Source organism: Gossypium raimondii, chromosome 3, assembly GCF_025698545.1.
Source record: "Gossypium raimondii isolate GPD5lz chromosome 3, ASM2569854v1, whole genome shotgun sequence".
Taxonomy (NCBI): domain Eukaryota; kingdom Viridiplantae; phylum Streptophyta; class Magnoliopsida; order Malvales; family Malvaceae; genus Gossypium; species Gossypium raimondii.
In genome coordinates this window covers 59,967,772-59,989,853 of record NC_068567.1, presented here as the reverse complement: position 1 = coordinate 59,989,853, position 22,082 = coordinate 59,967,772, and the positions used below count along the sequence as shown (strand labels likewise).

Here is a 22,082-nt window from a genome sequence, read left to right as displayed (position 1 = left end):
GACCAATTATATAATTTAACCTAAAACTTTTATTTGAAATGATGATTTAGCGTGCCATGTCAACTTACCGTTATACTGTTAATGGAAATTTACAGCTCAGTGACTAAAATGTTACAACATATTAACGTAAGTGACTAAAACGTAAATGACTAAAATGTAATCTGAGATAAACAAAAGTGACTATTTTGATAATTTACCCTAAATCAAATATCAGTTAAATAAACTATCCACGTCAACCGAAAGTTTAAGACCTTACAAAATATATATAATATGATTAGCATGGTTTATTTAAGGAGAGGAGAACTAATAAGTATTAAATTTCTATTTTAAAAGAATTAACTTCACTTTCGGCACAAAAGTAAATGTTGAATTTTTTTTATAGCTATCATTTTAAATTAGTGAATAAACAAGTAAAAGGAATTTTGCTGAATTAATGTAATAAAATGATTCCATTTGATTAAAGGCATAGTTGTTAGATATTTATTTTTCTATAACGATGAATCGAATTTAGATTAATTTTAAGAAAGGTGAATGTCGTAGTTATATGAGTTTTTTTTTATCACATTAGCCTTTAATTTTATTATTTGATGTTTTTATATTCATTACGGTTTATATTTGAAGTTCATGATTGTCGCTCTCATTAATATTATCTTTAAATTTTGAATATATATATATTTTCATTTGAGAATGAAATATATATATATATATCTTACCATTATATCTAACGCTTATTAATTGTTGAGCTTCAAACTTTTAAATTCAATGAAAAGAATATATGCTAAAGGATTTAAGAAAATAATAGATTAATGCTATATTCTCTCTCAAATAATGAGCTTAATTGTCAATCAATAATGGTGTGCGCCAAGCGTATTCTAATAACAATTTAGTGGGTTTGAGTTAATTAGATATTAATTTATTTAAAAATAAAAATTTAAAAATTATTATACTGATATTGGAATTTTTTTAAAACCCCTTCATTACTCTGCTTATAGTTTATTCGATAAATATTTTTTATAAATATATTTTCTCATAAAAATTTTACTTACATATAATCTAATTTGTTTAAAGAAAGGAATATGAATAAAATTTTTTTTAAGGAATAGGGAAAAAAATTCAATAAAGCAAGGGTGGAATTGCTTGCTTAAGTCAGCAATGACACGAGAGCATAATTGAGAGAATTTTGCTCGTGTACGGTAAAAGGGTGGAATTTTACGGTTTAGGCCTTTTCGAGAAAGATGAGAAACGAGTTTATTTTTGTGTTCAATCTACGCTCGTATACATGATATTAACGAGAGTTAAAAAGAGGAAAAGGATGGTTTTAAAAAAGATTGATTTATCTAAGACAAGCCAAGAGTCGAAAAAGTCAGAGAATAGAAAATTAGGTCTATTAAGATTTGTAGAGAAGGAAGGAGAGCTCTCAATGTTATGTTTTGAGAGTATTTATAAGTGTCATAATTATTCGGTGATCTCCACTTAAAAAGAATGCTTCTATTAATAGCGGATGACCTAATAGAGAGTCCAATCGATTAATTAAAGATGAATGGTCCCTCATGTGGATGGTATAAAGCACGCAAGTGATTGGTCACTAAACAATCATCCTAACAAGATAAGGCGGAGGGTTATCCGTAGGTCTCTTTGGTTAATTTTCGTGTTGTCATGTGTCCCAATCGAGGCAAGGTTAATCCTAATTGTTCTTTTATAAAACTCTAGTTGGTTTTAAGAGAAATTTACCACCACCTGTTCAATTATCACTTTACATATTAAACATTTAAACTTTGATTTAATTGTATACACTAAAAATACATAAAATTGATTATTTTAAAATAAAAATATTATTATTTAAGTATGTCAATATTGATATCAATAATTTTTAAAATTAAAATTAAAATTTTAAAATTTATATTTACAACTCCTCCAAATTAAACATCATCAAAATTCATAAATAATTTTAGAATTTATAAAAAAAATTATTCCAACTTTTTAATATCCTCTTGTATTAGGAGGTCAGATTGCATTTTGTTCCCCTTGCTAAAAAAAAAGACAATTTAGTCCATGTACGATAGATTAAAAGCAAACTGATTCTTTTATTAAAAACTCCATCCATTTCTACTATTAAAAATTGGATCATATGCATTAGAATCAGGTATATGTAACACACCACGTGTAACTGTCTTATTATTATGTTAGCTACACAAGTTTTTAAAAGTAGAAATAGATAAAGTTTTTAACAAAAATGATTCATTTATTTTTTGATCTAACGTACAAATACTACTTATTTGTTTTTTAAATAAAAGAATCAAAATACAATTTAATTTTTAATAAAGAGATTTCACATTACCACAAAACCCTAAAGTACAAACCAAATAGAAAATTCGTATACAGTGTGTAAAGAATATTGGTTTAGCAGACACAGGAAATGCCCGAATTTGAACAAATATTCGAAAATTCCCTTTCACGAAACTTCGAAATGGAAATAAAGTGGAAAATAGAAAGCATTCAACTGCTTTTATACCCAGCCCTTTCATTGCCACTATTTTTGTTCCTTGTATTAATTTCTTAATAACGAGGGTAGAGATAAGGATTGCCTATAGACGAAGACAAAACATATATATATTTATATTTTTCACATTTACGTCTCAATCCACTATCTATATTTGCACATTAACATATATATATATATATATATATATATTTACATTCATCTATATTTTATTAAAACGATACATCAAAACACACCGGAATAAGAATAATACAACCACAGACATTGTATTATTCGTTACTTTGCTTTTGCAGCTTGTTACAGAGACCTTTTCTTTTCCTTTCCTTGCCGACACCATATATTCTCTTATCCAGCCAACCCTCTTGCCAAGTTCTCAGCTCTCTTTTTGCCTTGTATAAAACCCTGCCTGCCCTTAAACCCCAATCCTACGATTTCATCCATTAATTAGTGTTTTTGTTTGGCAATATGAGTGATTACAAGTACGGCCACCCCTATCCTCCTCCAGGTGCATGCATGTCTCTGCTTTCTTAGTTCATACTATAATAATCGAATGTTTTCTTGATTTTAACTACCTTTTACCTGTGTATTTAATATATGGTGCAGGTGGTTATACTTATAATCAAGGGCCACCTCCACCAGTAATGGCACCTCCTCAGTATTATGGTGCCCCACCACCGCCACCCAGGAGAGAACCAGGTTTTCTTGAGGGATTGTATGTATAAATATACATCAACTTTTTTTTTTTAATAAATCCTGCACGATCTAATATTGTTAATCAGCTAGCTAACTTTGTTTAATTTTGTGTTGCAGCCTTGCAGCTTTATGTTGTTGCTGTCTCTTGGATGATTGCTGCTGCGACCCGTCTGTGATAATTGTGGACTAGGGATCTTACATCACCTTACTGTTTATCTAAAGCTTTGACAACAGTATGATTTCATCACATGTATTTATATTTTGCCGATGGAGTTGACAAATCCATTTATGTATTGTAATATGTGAAGCTTAGATATTCTCAATGACACTTTCGATTTTACAATGTGGAACAAAATGGGAAAAATAATCGCATCTTGCAAAAAAATTATATTATTACTGTTGGCATTTTCATATTGGTTTGTGAGGTTTGTGGTTGTCTATTCTAATATCTCTAAAATTTAATACCCAAAACGAGACCTTGCGAAAAATCATATTGCTATGTCAATGTTTTGATTCTATTTTCTTTTAAATATAGAAATAGAACTGAAAATCTTAATATAAATAATTGATTTACTTTTTGATTTAGGTATAAAAACTATTATACTTATATTTTAATAGAAAAAACAAAATGTAATCCAACACGACTAATTAGCCTAATACGATAATGACTTTCATGGTATTTCTACTACTTTGTAAAGAATTAATTGAATTGAAGCTACAGCATCATCATTTGCTGGAATCGAAATATCTGCGAGATCAATATCGCTATTTGTATAGATTAAACAAATTGTTGGAATTCCCAAAGTGATACATTCTCGAAGAGCCGTATATTCTTCTTGCTGATCAACGATGATTATAATATCAGGCAATCTCGTCATATATTTAATCCCGCCCAGATATGTTTGCAAGCGAGATAATTGTCTCTTCAACATAGTTGCATCTCTTTTCAGAAGATGATTAAGTCCCCATATAACAGCCCGTTTTCAGTGAAATCGGAACAATGGTTTCGGGACCACAAATCTGAGTCCGAAAGAAATTTTATTTTAATATTATTTTATGATCTGCATCATGATTAAAATATCGCATGAAAAATTCGTAAAGAAATTTTACTGATTTTATGTCTAATCCGATAAAAAAGACTAAATTGCGTAAAATGTAAAAGTTGAGTTCTAGTAGCTAAAGGGATCAAATAGCTATGCAATTCAAAATTAGAGGTCCTTATATGACAATTAGACCATTAAGTGGAGTTAGTAGATAAGTATGATGGTTCTTCCATGGAAACTCTAATAAAGAAAAGAACTAAATTGGAAAAAAAAGAGATGAAAATATGATAAATTAATAAAATAAGAAAATATCATCATATTATCATCTTTCCCAAGTTATTTTACATGGAAACCCTAGCTAAGAGAAGAGAACTCAAGCAAGCTTATTTGGCTTAATTGGATCTGAATAGACCTAGTTCAGAATTGGATCGAGGAAAACAAAAAGTATCAGATTAGTAGCTTACGAACACGAACATTGTCAAGGTAAATTCGTGTAACTAAATTGTGAATATTTACATGTTTAAACTGAATGTTGTATATGTGAATTGTGTAATTGCTATGTATATGAAATTAATTACATATTCGACAATGCCCGATAAATGTTAAGTCTCGTTTGAATAAATAAAATTCGATTGGATACAGGGTTCCCGAGTTGGTTGTGGTCCTGCATATGTTGCGGACACACCATAGCTCAAAAGAGCGTCCCATTATTAGCCCTCTCGAGCTTCCCGTTATATGGTTTTTCTGAGCTTCCCGTTAATAGCTCTTCGGAGCATCCGGATCAGTTGTAATCCTGCATGTGTTGTGGATACACCGCAGTTCTTATGAGCGTCCCGATATATGGCTCTTCGGAGCTTCCCGATTAAAGGATCTTTGTGAGCTTCCTAATTAATGGCTCTCCGGAGCTTCCCGATATGACTCACTTGAACTTCCAGATATATGGCTATCCGGAGCTTCCCGTTAATGGCTCATCGGAGCTACCAACTATTGGCTCGCATGAGCTTCCTGATTATGGCTCTTATGAGCTTCCCGTTAATGGCTCACATGAGCTTCCCATTATATGGCTCAAGAGAGCGCTTCCCGATTATGTGCTCTAATGAGCATTCTCGAATATGAATTGACAGAATACAATTTTGTACACTTAGACTGTACTACATGTGTATCCATCAATATTTCAAATAAATTCAACAAGCAAAGTTCTGACCTGGAGTAATCTGAACTTGAGATGAATTATTATGGAAATGTACATGTTATATGGATATATGATGTGGAAAGCCTATGTATATGAAAATTGTTACATGATGAGCTCATCCTTATTTCTTGATATTCACATGAAATAATGACTAACATGTTTCTTGAGGTTATATATGTTTAGGCTAAATGCCAAAATTTCTTTGGATGAATTTTGTGTGCTTACCTTAGATGTAAACGAATGGTAAGTTAATTTTCCGTTATACGAACTTACTAATCATTAAATGCTTACTCTGTTATATTTCCTCTGTCTTATAGTACTCGAGGGCTCGTAAAGGTTGGAAGCTGGTTGGAGCTACATCACACTATCCCTCTGACTTTCGATATATATAACAAACTAATTTTGGTTATAATGGCATGTATAGACTAAATTTAGCCAATGATGGCATATAAAGTTTGGTTGGAACTAGCCATTGGTATGGCTTGTGTTTGATATATTTTGTTATGTATATATATGGCCTAAACATGTTTGATGTGTGTGTTTGAAATGATTAAATGATAGAAATCACATGGATGATTGGATTGAGTTAGAATATTTAGTAAAATATGCATATATGTGAATTGGGTCAACTAGGTAAGTTTAAATACATGAATACATGTGATGATAAGTCATGCATATCACTCAGTTTTGGCTTGATTTGAATGTTTTGTGTTGGCTTGGGAATGTGTTAAAATGTTATTATAGGTATAAGTCAAATTGGGTGAGAAATGTGTCCTTAGAATTGGCCTATTTTCATCCACACGGGCAGAGACACGAGCGTGTGTCTCAGCCGTGTGTAGCACATGACCTAGCACATGGGCGTGTGATCTGGCTGTGTGTCCCCTGCATCTTTAAAATTCAAAACAGAATGCTCAGGTATTTTCACATAGCCCAACACACGAGCGTGTGGCTTGGCTGTGTGACCCCTGCACCTTATTTATGCAAGTTAGTATGTTCACGCGGCCTAGCACACGGACATATGGCTTGGTCGTGTGACCTAAGTCAGTAACCACCCTAATTTGGACACGGCCTGGGACACGGCCGTGTGCCCTATTTCGAATGCCCACACGACCTAAGACACAAGCGTGTCTTGCTCACACGGCCTAACCGCACGGGCGTGTGTCCCCTGCACTTTAGAAAAAATTTTGAAATTTTGCGAAAAATTTTCTGAGTACTCGGTTTAGTCTCGATTCATTTCTAATGCATATTTTGGGCCTCGATGGCTCATAAGAGTGACAATATGATTAATTATGAATAGATTCTGATATGATTAATAAATTATATGAAATGTCTGTTATCTGATCTGAAATCTCTGGTAATGCTCCATAACCCTGTTCCGGCGACGGATTTAGGTTAGAGGTGTTACACCCCCCGTCTTTTGTTCTGTTCTCAAGCCCCTGAACTTCTGAAGTCTTGTTTCTGTAGTGGGCCAATTTGTTAACATACCACCGTGCCCTTATTGCAGTCAGCACCACCAAATCAATGATTTTATTTTTGGTACCAACAATTAAGAATTTTTTCCCCATACTTGCTACATAAAAACTAAATCACAACAAGCTTCTAATAAAAAATGAGAGGTCCTAATCAGATTTGTAATATGAATATCGTTACTTTCGCAGAGATATATAGTGTTGTACGCTTACTATCATATAAAATTTATAAAAAGGACTAATTTAATAATTAAGCTAAAAGGAAAAAATAAAGTTAAATGAAATTATTGGAACTATCACCTCGTTGAATAAAAGGTTTTAGATTTGACATGGTTCAATATGGCTTATAAAATCACTTTTAAAATCCGAATAAAAAAACAGGCTGTTAAAAGAAAATCTCCTATGCAATCAATTAAGAAAAGAAAGCTGAAATCAGGCTTATCTTCTCAAGGTTGTCTCCACAAATATGTGTTGACGTTTAGTAGTTGCCTCTCATTCGAGCTTTTTCTTCTTCAAGTTAAAAAAAAGGGGGACCAAGTTGAGGTTCACAAGCAGCATGAGCATCTGGTCTCAAACATCTCAAAAAAGCCTTGGTTAGGTCTAATGTTGATGCCATCTGGAAAATTTTACCACAAAATGTATCAACTTGGATTCTTCTCGACTTCTTTTCCGGCATCTTTTTTACTAACTTTCTTCAATGGAGCCTGTGACTTCAATGCTTTGATCACCAAATCAAGTGCCTCGACACGTAGAAGTCGGATTTTGCACAGCCGCATTTCTTCTATAGTGAGCCTAAGAGTCGACGGAAAATCCTGGGATGTCTTCTGAATATTTCTTTCAAAAAACCAGATTTTATTGGAGACTTTTTATTGTCAAAATACACCACTAACATAGCTTTTAAGAGATCAAAAACTCTCTTCAATTCAGCATCCGAGTAGTTTCTCACCTCAATGATCTTCAATATCCAAGAAATGCAGAGAATAGACCTTGAACATCAAGGAACTTCAATATTTCCTTTTGCACTCGGAATTTCGCTTCGGGGTCCAATTTTAAACGTTTCAAAATACTAGGAATAGATTCTATGATCCATCCCTTCAAAAAATCAGCATCATCCACAATCAGTTATTCAAGTTCTCAACAATCTCACCAGTTGTTTGACTTTGATCTGTAGGTTCATTAGAAGCATGATCATTTAAAAACAAGTTAATCAAGTTCTCAACAATCAGGAAGCAACCGGATTCTGTTTTGAACTCTGCCATCAAATCTCTTACTGTTTTCGTCTTTGTAATGCAATCAAATTTCCCATTGTTGTGCTTCTGAAAGGCAACAATAACAGCTGCTCTTCGGATATCATCATTCCGAACCCAAACTAATAATTCTTTAAGAAAATTCCGTCCATCTTTATATAACCAGGAATCTTTTGTGGAAAGTATGTCTATCAAGCATTTGATAACTTTGTAGGACAAAACAATCTGTATAAACGATGAAGGCAACCTTGGCAGGAGAAGAAGCAGAATATCAAATGCTAAGTGTTTACTATCATGAGATAATTGCAGAAGAGATTCTTCAATAACAATCTCACAGAAACATTGGACGCTTTTCGCAATTTCTTTAGACTTCCGATCCCTTTTGCGTTTTCTTAAGGAACAAGAAACTAATACAGCATCTTCAGTATGTAAAGCGGTATCAGGTAGGAGAACATTTACCAGGAAAAGGCCACCAACTATGAATCCGGGGTTGACAATATGTTGTTTCCCTTCAAGCAATTACCGATAGAGGACAGGTAACCAGCAGAAAAAAGTTTGCTCCGGCAGAATGAATTCAGCTAAAGCTCGCCGAACGAAGTGCTGTCAATGGACATTTTTTCATGAATTTCCAAAGCTAAAAACAAAGCACCCGGATTTCCGACTTGAATGGCATCTTGAAACCATTGAGTTATTCCTGGAGCTTCAAGAATATGATCGAACAATGCTTCAGCAAAAGTGTTATATAAAGACTCAAACATCTACTTATCATGTTAAACACAATGATATATTTGATCAGAGACTACCTCATCAACAATTTCTAAAATGACTGAAACTGCAGGCTCTTACAAATATATTTTTTTCCCAGAAAGGAAGATAATAGCACTCATAAATTCCTTGATGTGCAGAGTATCTTCATCAGAAAGCCACTCTTTAGCGAGTCTCCCGGATTGAGTAAGTGCACCGTAAGCGGATAACCAACCCAGGAGGCAATCCCTTACATCCTGCAGTATAAGAAGCTAGTTGTTGAGCATTATGTGAGGAGATGAGAACCAATATATAAAGGGGGAATCATTCCTACCTGATCCTTCATCGATGATGAGACTTCCAATAAATTAACTATAAGTTTTAACAAGGAATCCACTTTAATGATAGGAATTTTAGCCACCAAAGCAGTCAAACCCAATGCAAAACCCTGTCTAACATACTGCAAAACCAGTGGCAAAACATGTATCCAAACCCTGTCTAAGCATCCTACAGAAAGAATTTTCAGGCTAAGTTTTCATACAAGTGTAAAGCATGGATTCAAAGAATAAAGATAGCAATATCAAACCTCTCTTGATGATGCACAGCATATCTCAAGGATGATGCACAGTTATCCAAGCCATCATCCATTTGAGCATCTAGTTTCAAACCACCATCATCATCAACCAAATTATCCTTATCATTGAGCCTATCATATTCCTTCTGTACTTCTTGCAACTCTGTCACTATCTTTTCCAGTGCTGCATCTCTCACAGAAGAATCTTTCGATGCCAAGTCTTTAAAAACACTGACATGGAACTCAGGCAAACCACTGATATTCATTTGTTTTGGTTGCTTCTCCATGTCTATTTGTTTTCTCTTCTTTATTATTTCCATAACCCCATTTCCCATCTCTCCTTCTTTATTGTTATCCATCGTAATTTTCTTATTGGAAGGAACCAAAACTGTATTGTTTGTAGCTAAATCAGTTTGACCCTCCATCAGTTTCACTCTGATTCTCTTCTTGCTGCCCATTAAAAGAACCCAACTTCTGAAAAATGTCTGCAATAGATAACAATGTATCAAAATGAACCTTCCCAACAAAACAGAAGCAGGACATACGATAAAGGAAAAACCTTTCTAACTAACAATCCAAAAGTATCCCTTTTGTTTGCTCATATTGCGTAGTCAGCCACGATGTCACGAAGTTCGTTGGTCAAAATAGACTGATTCGCCACCATCTCAAGCATTGACAAAACATAAAATTATATTTTTATATTTTTATAATTTTAAAATAATTTAGAAAATTGGTTGTCATTTGTTCATTTTAAACTTGAGTTTTTATAAATTTTTTTAAAATTTTTATTTTTGATGTTGTGGCAGTGTCATATCAATAATCGCTATTGGCGTGGATCGTCATTCAATGGCTAACTCAACAGATACATCAGTAATCCCGTTAGAAATTAGCAATTAATGTCAGGGTCAATTTGATCAATTCAGTAAATTCAAAGCTCAATTAGGTGCAAAAGTTGAGAATAGTTTAATTATTATTTTTAATTCTTTAAGAGTCTTTTATGCAATTGAAGCTTTCTTTAAATGTATAAAATTTAATGAAAATTAAAATCTTATGCATTCATTTGCACAATAATCAAAATTTTATATGTATAATTATTTCGATCAAATTACACATTATATCAATATTGATCTCATAAGTTATATAAATTTTATAAGAACAATTCCATTTTTTATGTATTTTTTCTTTATGATTATTATTACTAAATTGGTATGAATTTGAAAAATATCCCAAGCAATGAGTATATGTTGGGTTATAAACTTAATATATTAGTGTAAAACAATAACAATTGTATTAATGCAAAATTAATACTTTTTATGAATAGTTTTTACATATATTTGATGAATATCTAGTTTTATATATTAATTTCTTAAAATTTTCAGTAACATTCTTTTTTCAAGTAACAAAATTCTATTTAAAATATCATTTTATAATTATTTAAATTCCTAAATTCAAATACATGTTTGCAGTTTCATTTATGATTAATAAACTCTGGTCATGCTTATAAGACAGTTAAGTTAAAAATTAGTACCCATATTCTATCTAAAATATCATTTTATAATTATTTAAATTCCTAAATTCAAATACATATTTGTATTTTCATTTATGATTAATAAACTTCGGTCATGTTTATAAGACAGTTAAGTTAAAAATTAGTACCCATGTGAGATTCATTTTTTTTAAACACGTTAAATCATTATTTGAGGTTTGAACTTGACACTTAATTCACATTAGGGTTTAAATTTTTTTTCTTGTCTAAGTTATGTTCCCACATTAGAGCCTAAACTAGGCAAATGTTCTCATATTGGGGTTTGAATTTTTTTTGTCAAGTTAGTCTTTAAATTTGACAATTGTTCTCATATTGGGGCCTAAACTGACAGCTGTTCCCATCGAGGCTTGAGTTTTAAGGTTTTCAAAGACTAAGAAAAAAAATTCTACCCCCAACATATGAGTAATTGTCAAATTCAAAGTTTAACTTGAATTAAAAAAAATTAGGTTTGAATATGAGTACTATTTAGAGGCGTTCATGGGTCGGGCGACCCGACCCTACCCGATGGCCCGCCTAAAACATGGGAGGGTTCAGGTAAAAATATAGGCCCGAAATATGGGTTTGGGCAAAAAAAAGGCCCGTTTAGAAAATGGGCCGAGCCTCAGGCACAACTTTTTTAGCCTGAGCCCGGCCCGGCCCGAATATAATTAAAATATTTATTTTTTATTTTTTTAATTTTAAAATACTTTTTATTTTTAAAATAAATTTTTGATGTTTATTAAAAAAATGGCCCAGGCTTGAAAATTTTTCCCAAGCCGAGCCTAGATAAAATTTCAAGTTCATATTTTGAGCCGGGCCCAGGCCTAAGACGCAGCCGAAATTTTTATAGACCCGGCCCATGAACACCTCTAGTACTATTGTTAAATTCAAAATAAAAATATATATATACGAACTCTATTGTAAAAAAAGGTTATCAAATTAAAGCCTAAAAAAAGATGTAACCATTTTTAAAACCTCATGACATTCTTATGACACACCATAAACCTCGTGACTTTGTCCACAATATTTCAAGTTTGATATACAGATATTATTTTCCCAAAAAGGAGAAAGGTGACGAGAAAATTTATTGGGATTGGATGCTTTTCCTTTTGTTAAACGTTCTCAACAATGGCTGATTTTTCTTTAAGACACTGAAAATTATGGATGAAGCTACAACATGGTGAAAAAAAAAATTTAACTGACATTTCTTTAAAGGAAAATTGCACAGTAAATGTGGTAATTGCTTATTAAGCCCTCAAAACATTACTGGAATACTCCATATTTGATGCATACCAAGCAACACTTCAGGAGATTTTTCTCACTTCAAAAGTTGGTACTAAAATCTGCCACATATTTCTAAAATGAAATGTTTACGTGACAGAAAGTTATCCCTTTTTAGGGAGCATGCCGTAGGTCTTAGTGAGAACTTACATTGGATTGTAAATCACCGATGAGACTCGAACCTAAAGCCTGCAAAACCTTGTAAATTCGACCATGATTTCACCTCATTTTCAACATTTCCACTAAGCAGTTTCTAGTAGTACATTAAAAAATTCAGACAAGTTCCTGTTTCCAGAGCATAATAAACTCGACTTTTCCTGATTCCTCACTAAAAGCTAAAGCTGAGACTCGAAAGCGAACAACAGCATAATCGAAAAACCAACAAATCTATAAACAAGAACTCAAACAGGTTAGAATCGGTGAGTTGCAATTACCTTGAAACCGAGATTGCAATAAAAACTCACAATATTTGTGTTTCTACTGTCAAACTTTAATGGAACCACCTGCACAGTTGAACCTTTAAAAGGAAAAATGATACAACATACAACAAAACAGACGAAAGAATAGGACTCACCTCTAACAAAGCGCCTTCGTCACAACTAGCCTAAATAGGAGGATGTGATAAACATAGTATTCCTATTTTTAAAACAGCCAAAATGATGCTATTGAAAACAATATTTGTGCATCCAACAGTACAGTTTCGCATATGTGATCGATGAAGCAGCAAACAGAAATACCCGGGAAACAAATTTCTTTTAACTCTGTCAAATCCTGAGGTAACCGCCTCTTTCTTGAAGTCCGATGGTTCTCTTGAGGAATGATCTCCGGTTATATGACCAAGTTCTTTTCAAAGACCTCCTCCGAAGCCAGGCAGTCAATCGGGAATAAAGGGCAGGGAAAATGAAGCATAGCAACACCAGAAGCAACATCGCAAGGCAAAGACCCATGACATTTTGGAAACCATCTTTTAGTGCAGGATCCTTTTGCACAGTCCATGGAACTCCCCCGACGTTCATTCCAAACACTGAAATAAACAAAAAAGCAAAGTGTTCCATGATGCTTACCTAAGATACATCAATAAATAAGAGCTTATATAATGAGGTATTGGTAAACAAGTATCGAAGTGGTACCTCCAGTGATGACGGATAAAGGAAGGAATATTATAGAGAGGAAAGAGAGATAATAGAGTTTTCTGTTAATTTGCTCAGACTGCCAGCTATCCAAACCGGCCTGAATTGCAGTGACACGATTTGCTAGAAAGCCTACATTCTCTTTCAGCCTCCTCAAGCGTCCAATAAGCTCTTCGAGGGAGCCGATGTCTTCACTTGCAAACCAATGTTTAGAAGAACATTTTTCCTTCACTCGAGGAAATACTTGCTCCCCATGGGCAATCACCTGCATTTCAGAGAATACATAAAAGCAAAGAGGGTTTAATTCTCGTAATTTTAAAATAAGTTGGAGTTTCAACCAAATCACATCCCCATGGATGAATCAGCAAAAATACAGTACAAACACAAGCTATCACCAGATTTTTAGTAACCTTAAAATGTGAAATCTCTAGACTCTAATAGCTACGACATGCTAAAGGGACCTCATTGAGTCCAGCCTAACAACGTCCTGGTTCCTTTCTGGTTTTTATATTGCTCTTCAATAGAGGTTTTGAGTTAAAATAATTCCTCAAAGGAAATGTCTAAGGTAAGAATTAACCATCCATCAGGCAACTTGCTTGTTTTCCGCTCTCTTGGCCATTTAAAAGCGAAGTTGGAAAGAGAAATTACCTGCAGGAGACGTTGCAAATTTAGATGCATTTTGGGGAACCGTCTATCATCTAGCATCTCTTTCTTTAAAGCAAATCCACCTGAGGTTAAAGCAGAATAATTAAAACTTCATCTACAGAAACTTCATTGCCAGAATAAAACATACAACTTTAAAAAAAAAAAAAAAGTGTGCAGTAATTGGAAAAGAATCCTCACGAATGCAATTACACTAAATGCTTTGGATGTTGTAATTTTTACCCAAAGAGACAAAGAGGTTACAAGAACTTGGACGGGTGGTTTGAAGGAAAATGTACATAAACGGTATTGATCCTAAGTATTCGAACAGTATAATGGCCTAAAAGTTCATGAAAGCAAGGCCACTTGCATTTTCAGTTCAAATATTCACAAGCTCATTTAGTGTTAATGAACATCTTTAAACCAGTTATATGAATTTCATATATGGAATCCAAAACTATTTCATTCCATAGCACTAAAAAAGCTATAAACCAAATTAACATAAAATTGTCTTGGATGAAATTTACCTCTATCCAGTTCAAGCTCCACAGAATCCAGCTCCATCTCAAGTTTAGTAACAACATCTTGTAGGTGATCCATGTGCGTATCGATGATGTGAACAACAAGGTTCGAGACAGACTTTGGAACAGGATTATCAGCTTCCTCGGAGTGATTCATAGTCAATAAGAACTCGAGAACATGTTCTCTAATAACAATCCCACTCCCTTCATTCCTCTCTCCTCTATGATAAGATGGACTTTCAATACTGGGAATCTCTGAGAGAAGAGATTGTCCAACAGGTGAGAAACCTAATCTAGGAACACGTCCCAACGAAATGGTAATCACTGAATTCTCAGTAACCCTTGCAGCTAACCTAAATGTAAAGTTACTAGAGGGAGGACCAGGTGAATTAACCCGAAAGACGAGCGCTCCATCAACATGCCCACAAAATGGTCCATTACTAACAAGGGAGAGAATGTCCTGTAGCTTGAGTGGTGGACAAAGAACATCTATAAGGTATTGTGCAGATTGAGATAGCTTTTGTTTCCCTTTTGGAAGTTCTACATGGTACCAACAAAACTCTTGGCCACTACCTTCAGCAAGATCCCACTCTTTGTTATAATAATTTCCAAGACCATCAAAAATATAAGCTTTCTTTCTCACCATACCAGGAAAATGTGTTCTCTGGAGATGATTTTCCCCGTTAGGAATATTAGCAGTTGACACCCTAACCAATTCCTCCATTTCCCCATCCCCAGCTGGTTCTTCCTGAGCTAAATCCATGGCTTTTTAACTATATTTGACCAATCAAGATTCTTCTACTATTCTATTGAATCCACTGGGGTTTTAGATTGTTCAGAGGAAAGCTGAGTCTTGGAGGTAAAATGTAAAGTTTCAACAGCAAAATCCCATATTTTTTATCAATCCAAGTTCAACTATAGACAATGAAACAGGGTGATAGAAGAGATTTGAAAATGAAATGGCTTCAAATGAAAGTAGAACCAACTCTAGAGATCCAAAAGATAGAAACCCAGATCAGAATTATTCCCCAAAACTTGAAACAAACCCAAATAAGTATCAAGAATAGCCAGGGACTCCCAAAGATTAATTACTTACCTCAATAAAAATAAATAAAAAAGGAATCTTGGCCTAAACAAGAAAACCCAGATCAGAATAAGCAAAGCCTGTTGAAATCTATCCAGCAAAGGCAAGATCAAAGATCCCAAGAGTCTCCTGTTTGGCTTTCTTCAAAAGTAAATTAACCAACCAAACATGACAATATGGACACAAATATTGAATAATTCAAATTACGAATATCTTGGATAAGCAAAACAGCCGGGAATAACAACAAGATAAGAATATTATTATTAGATTGAAGAAAAATCTCAAATTATACATCAACTACGAGTTTTGTAATTATATATATCAATTTTTATTTTATGTAACTTTATATGTAAATTTTTTATTTAATTTAATTTTTATAAATAATTATAACATTATTTTATATTTATATATCTAATATAAAAATAAATCAATGTATTTTTTTAAAATGTATATAATTAAATTAAAATTAAAATTTTAAATATGCATGAATTTCAAATTAAGTTTATATCTAATTTTATATTAAATTAAAATTTGTATCTAATTTTAAAATTTATCCATTTAAATAATGGTGATGGATTTCTAGAAACTTCAAGTTAACTTTAAATCTTCAAATATGTGTTAGTACTTGACTGCTACCTTTTAAAAGTCAAAGGGTTTTAAAAGTCAAAGGGTTTTACTTTTATTACCCAAATTGATATTTAATGTTTTATAAAATGTTTTTGGAAAGTAATTTTTTTAAAATGTAGGGATTATAGTAATAATGATAATTTTATTTATTTTTACCTATTAAATGAAAATGTTATTAAAACTGTAATTCTAAAAGTATTTTAAAGGTATAATGATCTATTTGGCCATTAAACTTAAAAAGAAAACATTATTTTAACCTTTAAAATGAATAGAAAAGTTAACGATTGTTAACTTATGAATTGTCACGTGAATGACACACCTAATTTTTAAAATTAAAAAATATTAAATATTAAATATTTTTATAATTTTTATAATAATATTAATGATTTTATTTTTAAATGATTTTTTCATTTTAAAATTTTAAAATTAATTAAACGTTGACGTGTCATTTACGTGTATGCAACATCGACAAAGTTAAAAACATTAATTTTTCATTCATTTTAAGTGATTTCACAAAAACGCAAGTTTAAGGGCTAAAAAATAAAAATAAATAAATGGTGGGCCAAAATAACTTTTTGTAAAGTTAGAGGGTTAAATAAGTCATTATGCCTGTTTAAATCATTAGGCTAATAAAATTATGCCTAATTTAAACCATTAAAATAATCCAAAGTGGATATTTCACAATTAAACATTTATATAGATAAAGGCATAAAGCTCACATCTCAATATAAAAAGTTGACATAATGCAAGTACTAACATATTTTTTTCCATTATAATAGTTGCAAACATACATGTATTTCATTTCAAAATAAGTTCATGATTTTGTCATGATTAGTCTACAATTATAATAAATATGTTATAATAAGATAAATTATTGTGAAATATACTTGAAGAATCTTAACATCATCATCACCCTAGTTATTATCTCGAGCATGCTAAAATAATTCTACTTTCATAATAACATTTACAAATTAATAGTAAAATCATACGATGCTTGAAAGTTATTTGATATACACTGTACCAAAATTTGATACCATATATATGTTATAAAATATCACGGCACTCTAATCAAAATATTTATAATTTTGATTTAAAAGATAAAATACAATCATTAAACGATAGTAGGTTAATAAGACTCAGTTAGATCCTATTAAATTTCCTTTTAATCAACACTAGTAGGTTAATAACACTTTCGTAATTTTAATCAAATTATAATAATTTAAAAATCAAAATATTTAAATATCTAAAGAGAACGCATTTTTATTCATAAATAGGATATCTACCATGTTTTTCTAAAGTGTATATTTATAGAAATAAGAATATAAATAATATAAAACTCTACTTCTAATGAATATTAGAGTCCTAATGCATGTTGTTTTGAGTTCATTGCGAGAGAAGGGAATGCAGCGGCGCATGAGATGGTGGGCGAAGGGATGAAAAGATCCAAAGACTTTTTCTGGGTTGAAGATGCTCTGTTTCAAGCTCTGGAAATGGCAGATTTGGACCGTTGTTTCAACCGTCCACCGTAGTTGCCCTCCTCTACTATTCGCGGTTTTGGGTCTAGAACTCCTGTTACCCTAAAACTAAATCTCTGATTGCCAGATCTCAGAATGATTTTTGGTCGTTTTAAGTTTTGCTAGTCACTAAAGGGTTTGGACGAAGCTTCTAGATTTGCACCGTGGTTTGCTTGTTTCTTTACTGTTTGAACTTCTCTTTCTATTTGCTTTTGTTGTGTATTTGTTTTGGACTTTCAAGCCCGTTTTAATCAAAACCGACCGTTCATTCAAAAAAAAATTTATATTACATTCATTTAATAATAAAATATTTATAACAATTTTATTTTTATTTTTTTATAAGAGTATCGAATTGTTAAAATTCCGTGAACTAGAACTTAAATCAACAAAAAAATTATCATTGATTCACCGTGACTTGATCGACATTATTCTTATTATTTATTAAATTGAAAACATATATTTTACTTTTTTTACATTTTTCCTTCTAATTTATATTTTTTTCTTTTGATACCTAATTTGTATTCTTTTATTCAGTCCAAATTGCGTACTGTTTTTAATATCAAGTTGGACATATAATACTAAGATGGTTACGTGGGGTGAAAAGAATTTTATCATTTAAGAAAAAAAAAAAGAAAGAAAGAAAGTAAACTTTGATGGAGCCGAAGAGATGAGTGATAACTGAACCTAGAAGCTTAAAAGACCCACTTCACAAGTGGAGCCCAACAGGAGATTAGGGCTCATAGACATAATATGATGGGCTACTTTGCAGTCCGAGCCAATTTCTTAAGCCCATTTGTTCCAAATTTAAGTTGACTTTGAGTGCTGGTAAATAAGGTCTTGAGACGGTGCCATTTAGATCTGTCTATGGGCTGTGTCAGTTTGGCCCGGTTTGAATTCAATTTAAATAATAAAAACAAATTATAAAATAAAATCTCAATTAAAAATATTTTTAATGTTATATTAAAAATTTAAATAACAAAAGCGTTTTTTGGGCAGGTTGGGTCAAGTTGAAAATAGGCCTAATTTTGGAAAAAATTTAGGATCAAGCCTTATCCCGGCTTGACCTAATTCATAGACACCTCTAGCTCCAATAAGAATGGTCGTAGCTAGCATGACTCATGCTTGACAGCTTGAGTTACAAGTTAAAGTAATCAACATTGTATCAATGGACGTATCGTTTTTTTTTTTACACCGGTATATACAAATACCATAGAATATTGAAGTACTATTTCGAATTTATTGATATGTACGCATATTTAGTTTCTTAATATATTATATTTTATAGATGTGTAAATATATCTCAATTACATATATTTATATGTAAATATAATTTTAAAAAACTACTAATTAGGTCTAATAACTTAATTTAATAATTATATTTTAAATTAAAATGCAATTTTCTAAAATTTTAATATTAAAATAAAAATTAAATTTAAAATATTAAAATTTTGTATCAATCGGTGCGAGTCGTATATTACTGATACAAATTAATATTGGTCGAAACACACCGAAATAGTAAAAAGAATATTTTTAAATAAAAACATAACTTAAATTACTTGATATTAGTTGAGAACTAAAATAATATGTTTCAACTAATACAATTGATACTAATACGATACCGATTACCATGTCACGACTTATGAGCACGAGTGAGTATAAACATGTGAAAATGTGGTAGACATAATTGTTTGTCTTTTTCTCAAAATCAAAAGAATACTTGAGACTTTGATATTATGAGTTAGACTATATTTTATCTTTTTTACTTAAAAAATTAGTAAATTGATTACTTTTTCTGCTATAAACTGACGTAGATAAAGAATAATTAAACGAAGAAACAAAAAACAAGACAAGTTTAACCACCGGTTTAACTTGAATGGGAAGGTCAAATTGTGGAGTTGAATTTTCCAAAAGACAAAAATATAAATGGCAAGGCCCACACATTTGAATTACTATGAGCTAAGATTTTTATTTTTTGTTTGTCAACTATTCAGAGCTAAGGTTGACTTCTGAGTCATTCGTTTACTTATTATAATGGTGTATAAAAATATTTTTATAAAATTAGATATTTTAAGACTGTTTATTTTATATAACGTACGTTGATATGTTTTATGTTATACATAATATTATAGTTTAATTATATATGGGATCTCGGAAGGGTTATTTGAAGATTTTTTTTTTTGAAAGTAGGGGTGCTTAAACGATCGGTTCGATTATTAATTAAATAGAATTGTATAATTATTTAATCGTAAACTAAATCAAAATTTAAAAAATGTTAACGAAGCGAAATATTTCGTTAATTGGGTCGATTAACCGAAATTTATATGTTTTATCTTTTGGTTAAAACAAATATGACATATCCAAAAATATATTGAAATTAACCGAAATATATGTTTTTGTATTGAATGTTAACCGAATTAACCAAAATTTTATGTATTGGAACACTACGTAACTAAAAACACTTTATAAGTCTTGAAATTAACACATGATATTATTTATTAAGTTTGGTTAATTTCAATTAATTACTCGATTTCGAACCAAGATTTCGAACCAAATTAATCGACAACTGAAATTTTAAAAAAACTATTAATCGATCTCCGACCGAACTAAATTTAACTACTGACCAATTAACCGGATTAAATCGATTCGGTCGATTAATTTAATTTTAACCGAAATAATTAAAGAAATGAAAAAATAACAGTTGTATATCACATGATTGATATTTTTAGAAGTAACTATTTTGAGTTGAATGTTAGCCGAAAGAATCTTTTGCCATCGTTTGATTAGACCCTCAGGTTTTTTTCTTTTCTACTTTATTATAATATTATAATTTTTTTTCATAGAAGTATTGTTGGGATATTTACTAAAATATTATAACAAAAATAAAAAAATACCAAAATATTATAACTTTTTTTTATTTACCAAAAAATATATTTTTTTTTATTTACCAAAATATATCAAAAAAATAAAAAAAACCAAAAAAAAATCTGACCGATGTGACGGGTGTACCTTGGTCACGCCAATGAGATTGGCGGCACCAAAGGTGCCAAAGCCATTGGCGGCACCAATGGTGCCAATACCATTGGCAGCACCAATGGTGCTGTATTGATTGGCGGCACTACTCGTATTATAAATACGACATCTATCCAGCTGAAGAGAGAAAAATCAAAAGAAAAAAAAAGAAGAAGAGTTGCTGCGGAAAAGAAGAAAAAAAGAGAGAAAAAGAGGAGAAAAAGAAGGTATTTTTTTAAAAAAATAATTTATTATATTGTTGTTATTATTTTGTATATTTTGTAATATTTTTTGTTTTACTTTATTTATTAAGATTAATAAAACTCAAAATAATAGTATTAGTTAGTATTATTATTATTATTGTTGTTGTTGTTGTTGTTGTTGTTGTTGTTGTTGTTGTTGTTGTTAGTATTAAGATGTTATTAATGTATTAAGATGTAACTTAGTAATATTATAGTTAGCAAAAAACTAGTATTATTATTATGGTTACTTATTATTTTATTTACAAAAATAAACTAGTTAGTAAAAAACTAGTATTATTATTATAGTTAGTTAGTTAGTTATTATTTTTAGTAAAATTAATAATTTTAGTGTGTATTATTTTGTATATTATTTTGAGTATAAATTTTTTTAAGTAATTTAGTTACCGTTCGAGAATTTTTATGAGATTTTTTTTGACAGATTAAATATTGAAGATGGATGCTAAGTTTCTTGTATGCGTTTATTTTGATGGAGTCATCTTGACAACAAGTGTTGGATGTGTATTTGAATGTCGGCAACAAATAGCAATGAGATTTAATAGAAATGTATCGTTTGATGAAATGAAGGCAATGATTAATGCAAAAATTCATAGACGTTGTGGGAGAAGAATATCAAAAATTTTCTACAAGTTTCCAGTTTCGACAAATCCGGTCAAATTCGTCGAAATGGAACTTGTAGACGACGAAGACGTGGAGACAATAGTCGATCTCTGCAGTGGGAATGAGAGTGAGAAAAATGCACCGATTCACTTATTTGCTGAGTTAGTCGGTATGAAGCAAAATGAAGATGTTAATGCATATGATGAAGAAGACGGGGCTGAAGAACCGTGGATGGTGGCTCCAATATCATACGTTGATAGTGAATCAACTATGGGTGGGATCGATATCGACCTGAATATTACACCCGATGTTGACATGGTTGGTGGTGAAGAAGAAGGTGCTGACGAAGAAGAAGGTGGTGGCGATCATTGGGATGAAGAGGTCGATAGTGACTGTGATCCGATGTTGACGATGTACCTGATGATAT

The 22,082-nt window shown here is 31.6% G+C and overlaps 2 protein-coding genes and 1 long non-coding RNA gene across 4 annotated transcripts; 1 reads left to right on the top strand and 2 right to left on the bottom strand.

Moving 5' to 3' along the window:
• Nucleotides 1–2,787: 2,787 nt before the first annotated feature.
• On the top strand, nt 2,788–3,536 carry LOC105795139 (uncharacterized). The gene is made up of 3 exons (XR_001134210.2): nt 2,788–3,005; nt 3,104–3,212; nt 3,311–3,536. It is a non-coding gene; the product is annotated as an uncharacterized LOC105795139 (long non-coding RNA).
• Nucleotides 3,537–7,153: 3,617 nt separating this feature from the next.
• Nucleotides 7,154–10,008, bottom strand: LOC105795138 (uncharacterized). Of its 2 annotated transcripts, XR_008194112.1 has the most exons (4): nt 9,475–10,008; nt 9,223–9,395; nt 8,948–9,145; nt 7,154–8,844 (listed from the first exon to the last, which is right to left on the bottom strand). XR_008194112.1 is itself a non-coding variant. In XM_012624631.2 (3 exons), exons 1-2 carry the CDS (start codon nt 9,918–9,920, stop codon nt 9,341–9,343), a joined length of 501 nt encoding a protein of 166 aa, XP_012480085.2. In that variant the 5' UTR covers nt 9,921–10,008; the 3' UTR covers nt 7,154–9,145; nt 9,223–9,340. The 2 variants fall into 2 exon arrangements, 1 of the variants encoding a protein (XP_012480085.2); XM_012624631.2 differs by having other exon boundaries at nt 7,154–9,145.
• A 2,668-nt stretch (nt 10,009–12,676) lies between these two features.
• On the bottom strand, nt 12,677–15,914 carry LOC105795136 (uncharacterized). The gene is made up of 4 exons (XM_012624629.2): nt 14,568–15,914; nt 14,047–14,126; nt 13,399–13,663; nt 12,677–13,292 (listed from the first exon to the last, which is right to left on the bottom strand). The coding sequence occupies exons 1-4, from the start codon at nt 15,322–15,324 to the stop codon at nt 13,033–13,035; spliced, it is 1,362 nt and encodes a 453-aa protein (XP_012480083.1). The 5' UTR covers nt 15,325–15,914; the 3' UTR covers nt 12,677–13,032.
• Nucleotides 15,915–22,082: the final 6,168 nt, after the last annotated feature.

Excerpts from the sequence above, each read along its gene's own strand:
- LOC105795138 (XM_012624631.2), bottom strand. The coding sequence starts at position 9,920 with ATGGGCAGCAAGAAGAGAATCAGAGTGAAACTGATGGAGGGTCAAACT. Across the intron at positions 9,396-9,474 it reads GCTGTGCATCATCAAGAGAG|GATGCTTAGACAGGGTTTGG; the intron begins GTTTGATATTGC and ends TTCTTTCTGTAG.
- LOC105795136 (XM_012624629.2), bottom strand. The coding sequence starts at position 15,324 with ATGGATTTAGCTCAGGAAGAACCAGCTGGGGATGGGGAAATGGAGGAA. Across the intron at positions 13,664-14,046 it reads ATTTGCAACGTCTCCTGCAG|GTGATTGCCCATGGGGAGCA; the intron begins GTAATTTCTCTT and ends TCTGAAATGCAG. Across the intron at positions 13,293-13,398 it reads TTTATCCGTCATCACTGGAG|TGTTTGGAATGAACGTCGGG; the intron begins GTACCACTTCGA and ends TGTTTATTTCAG.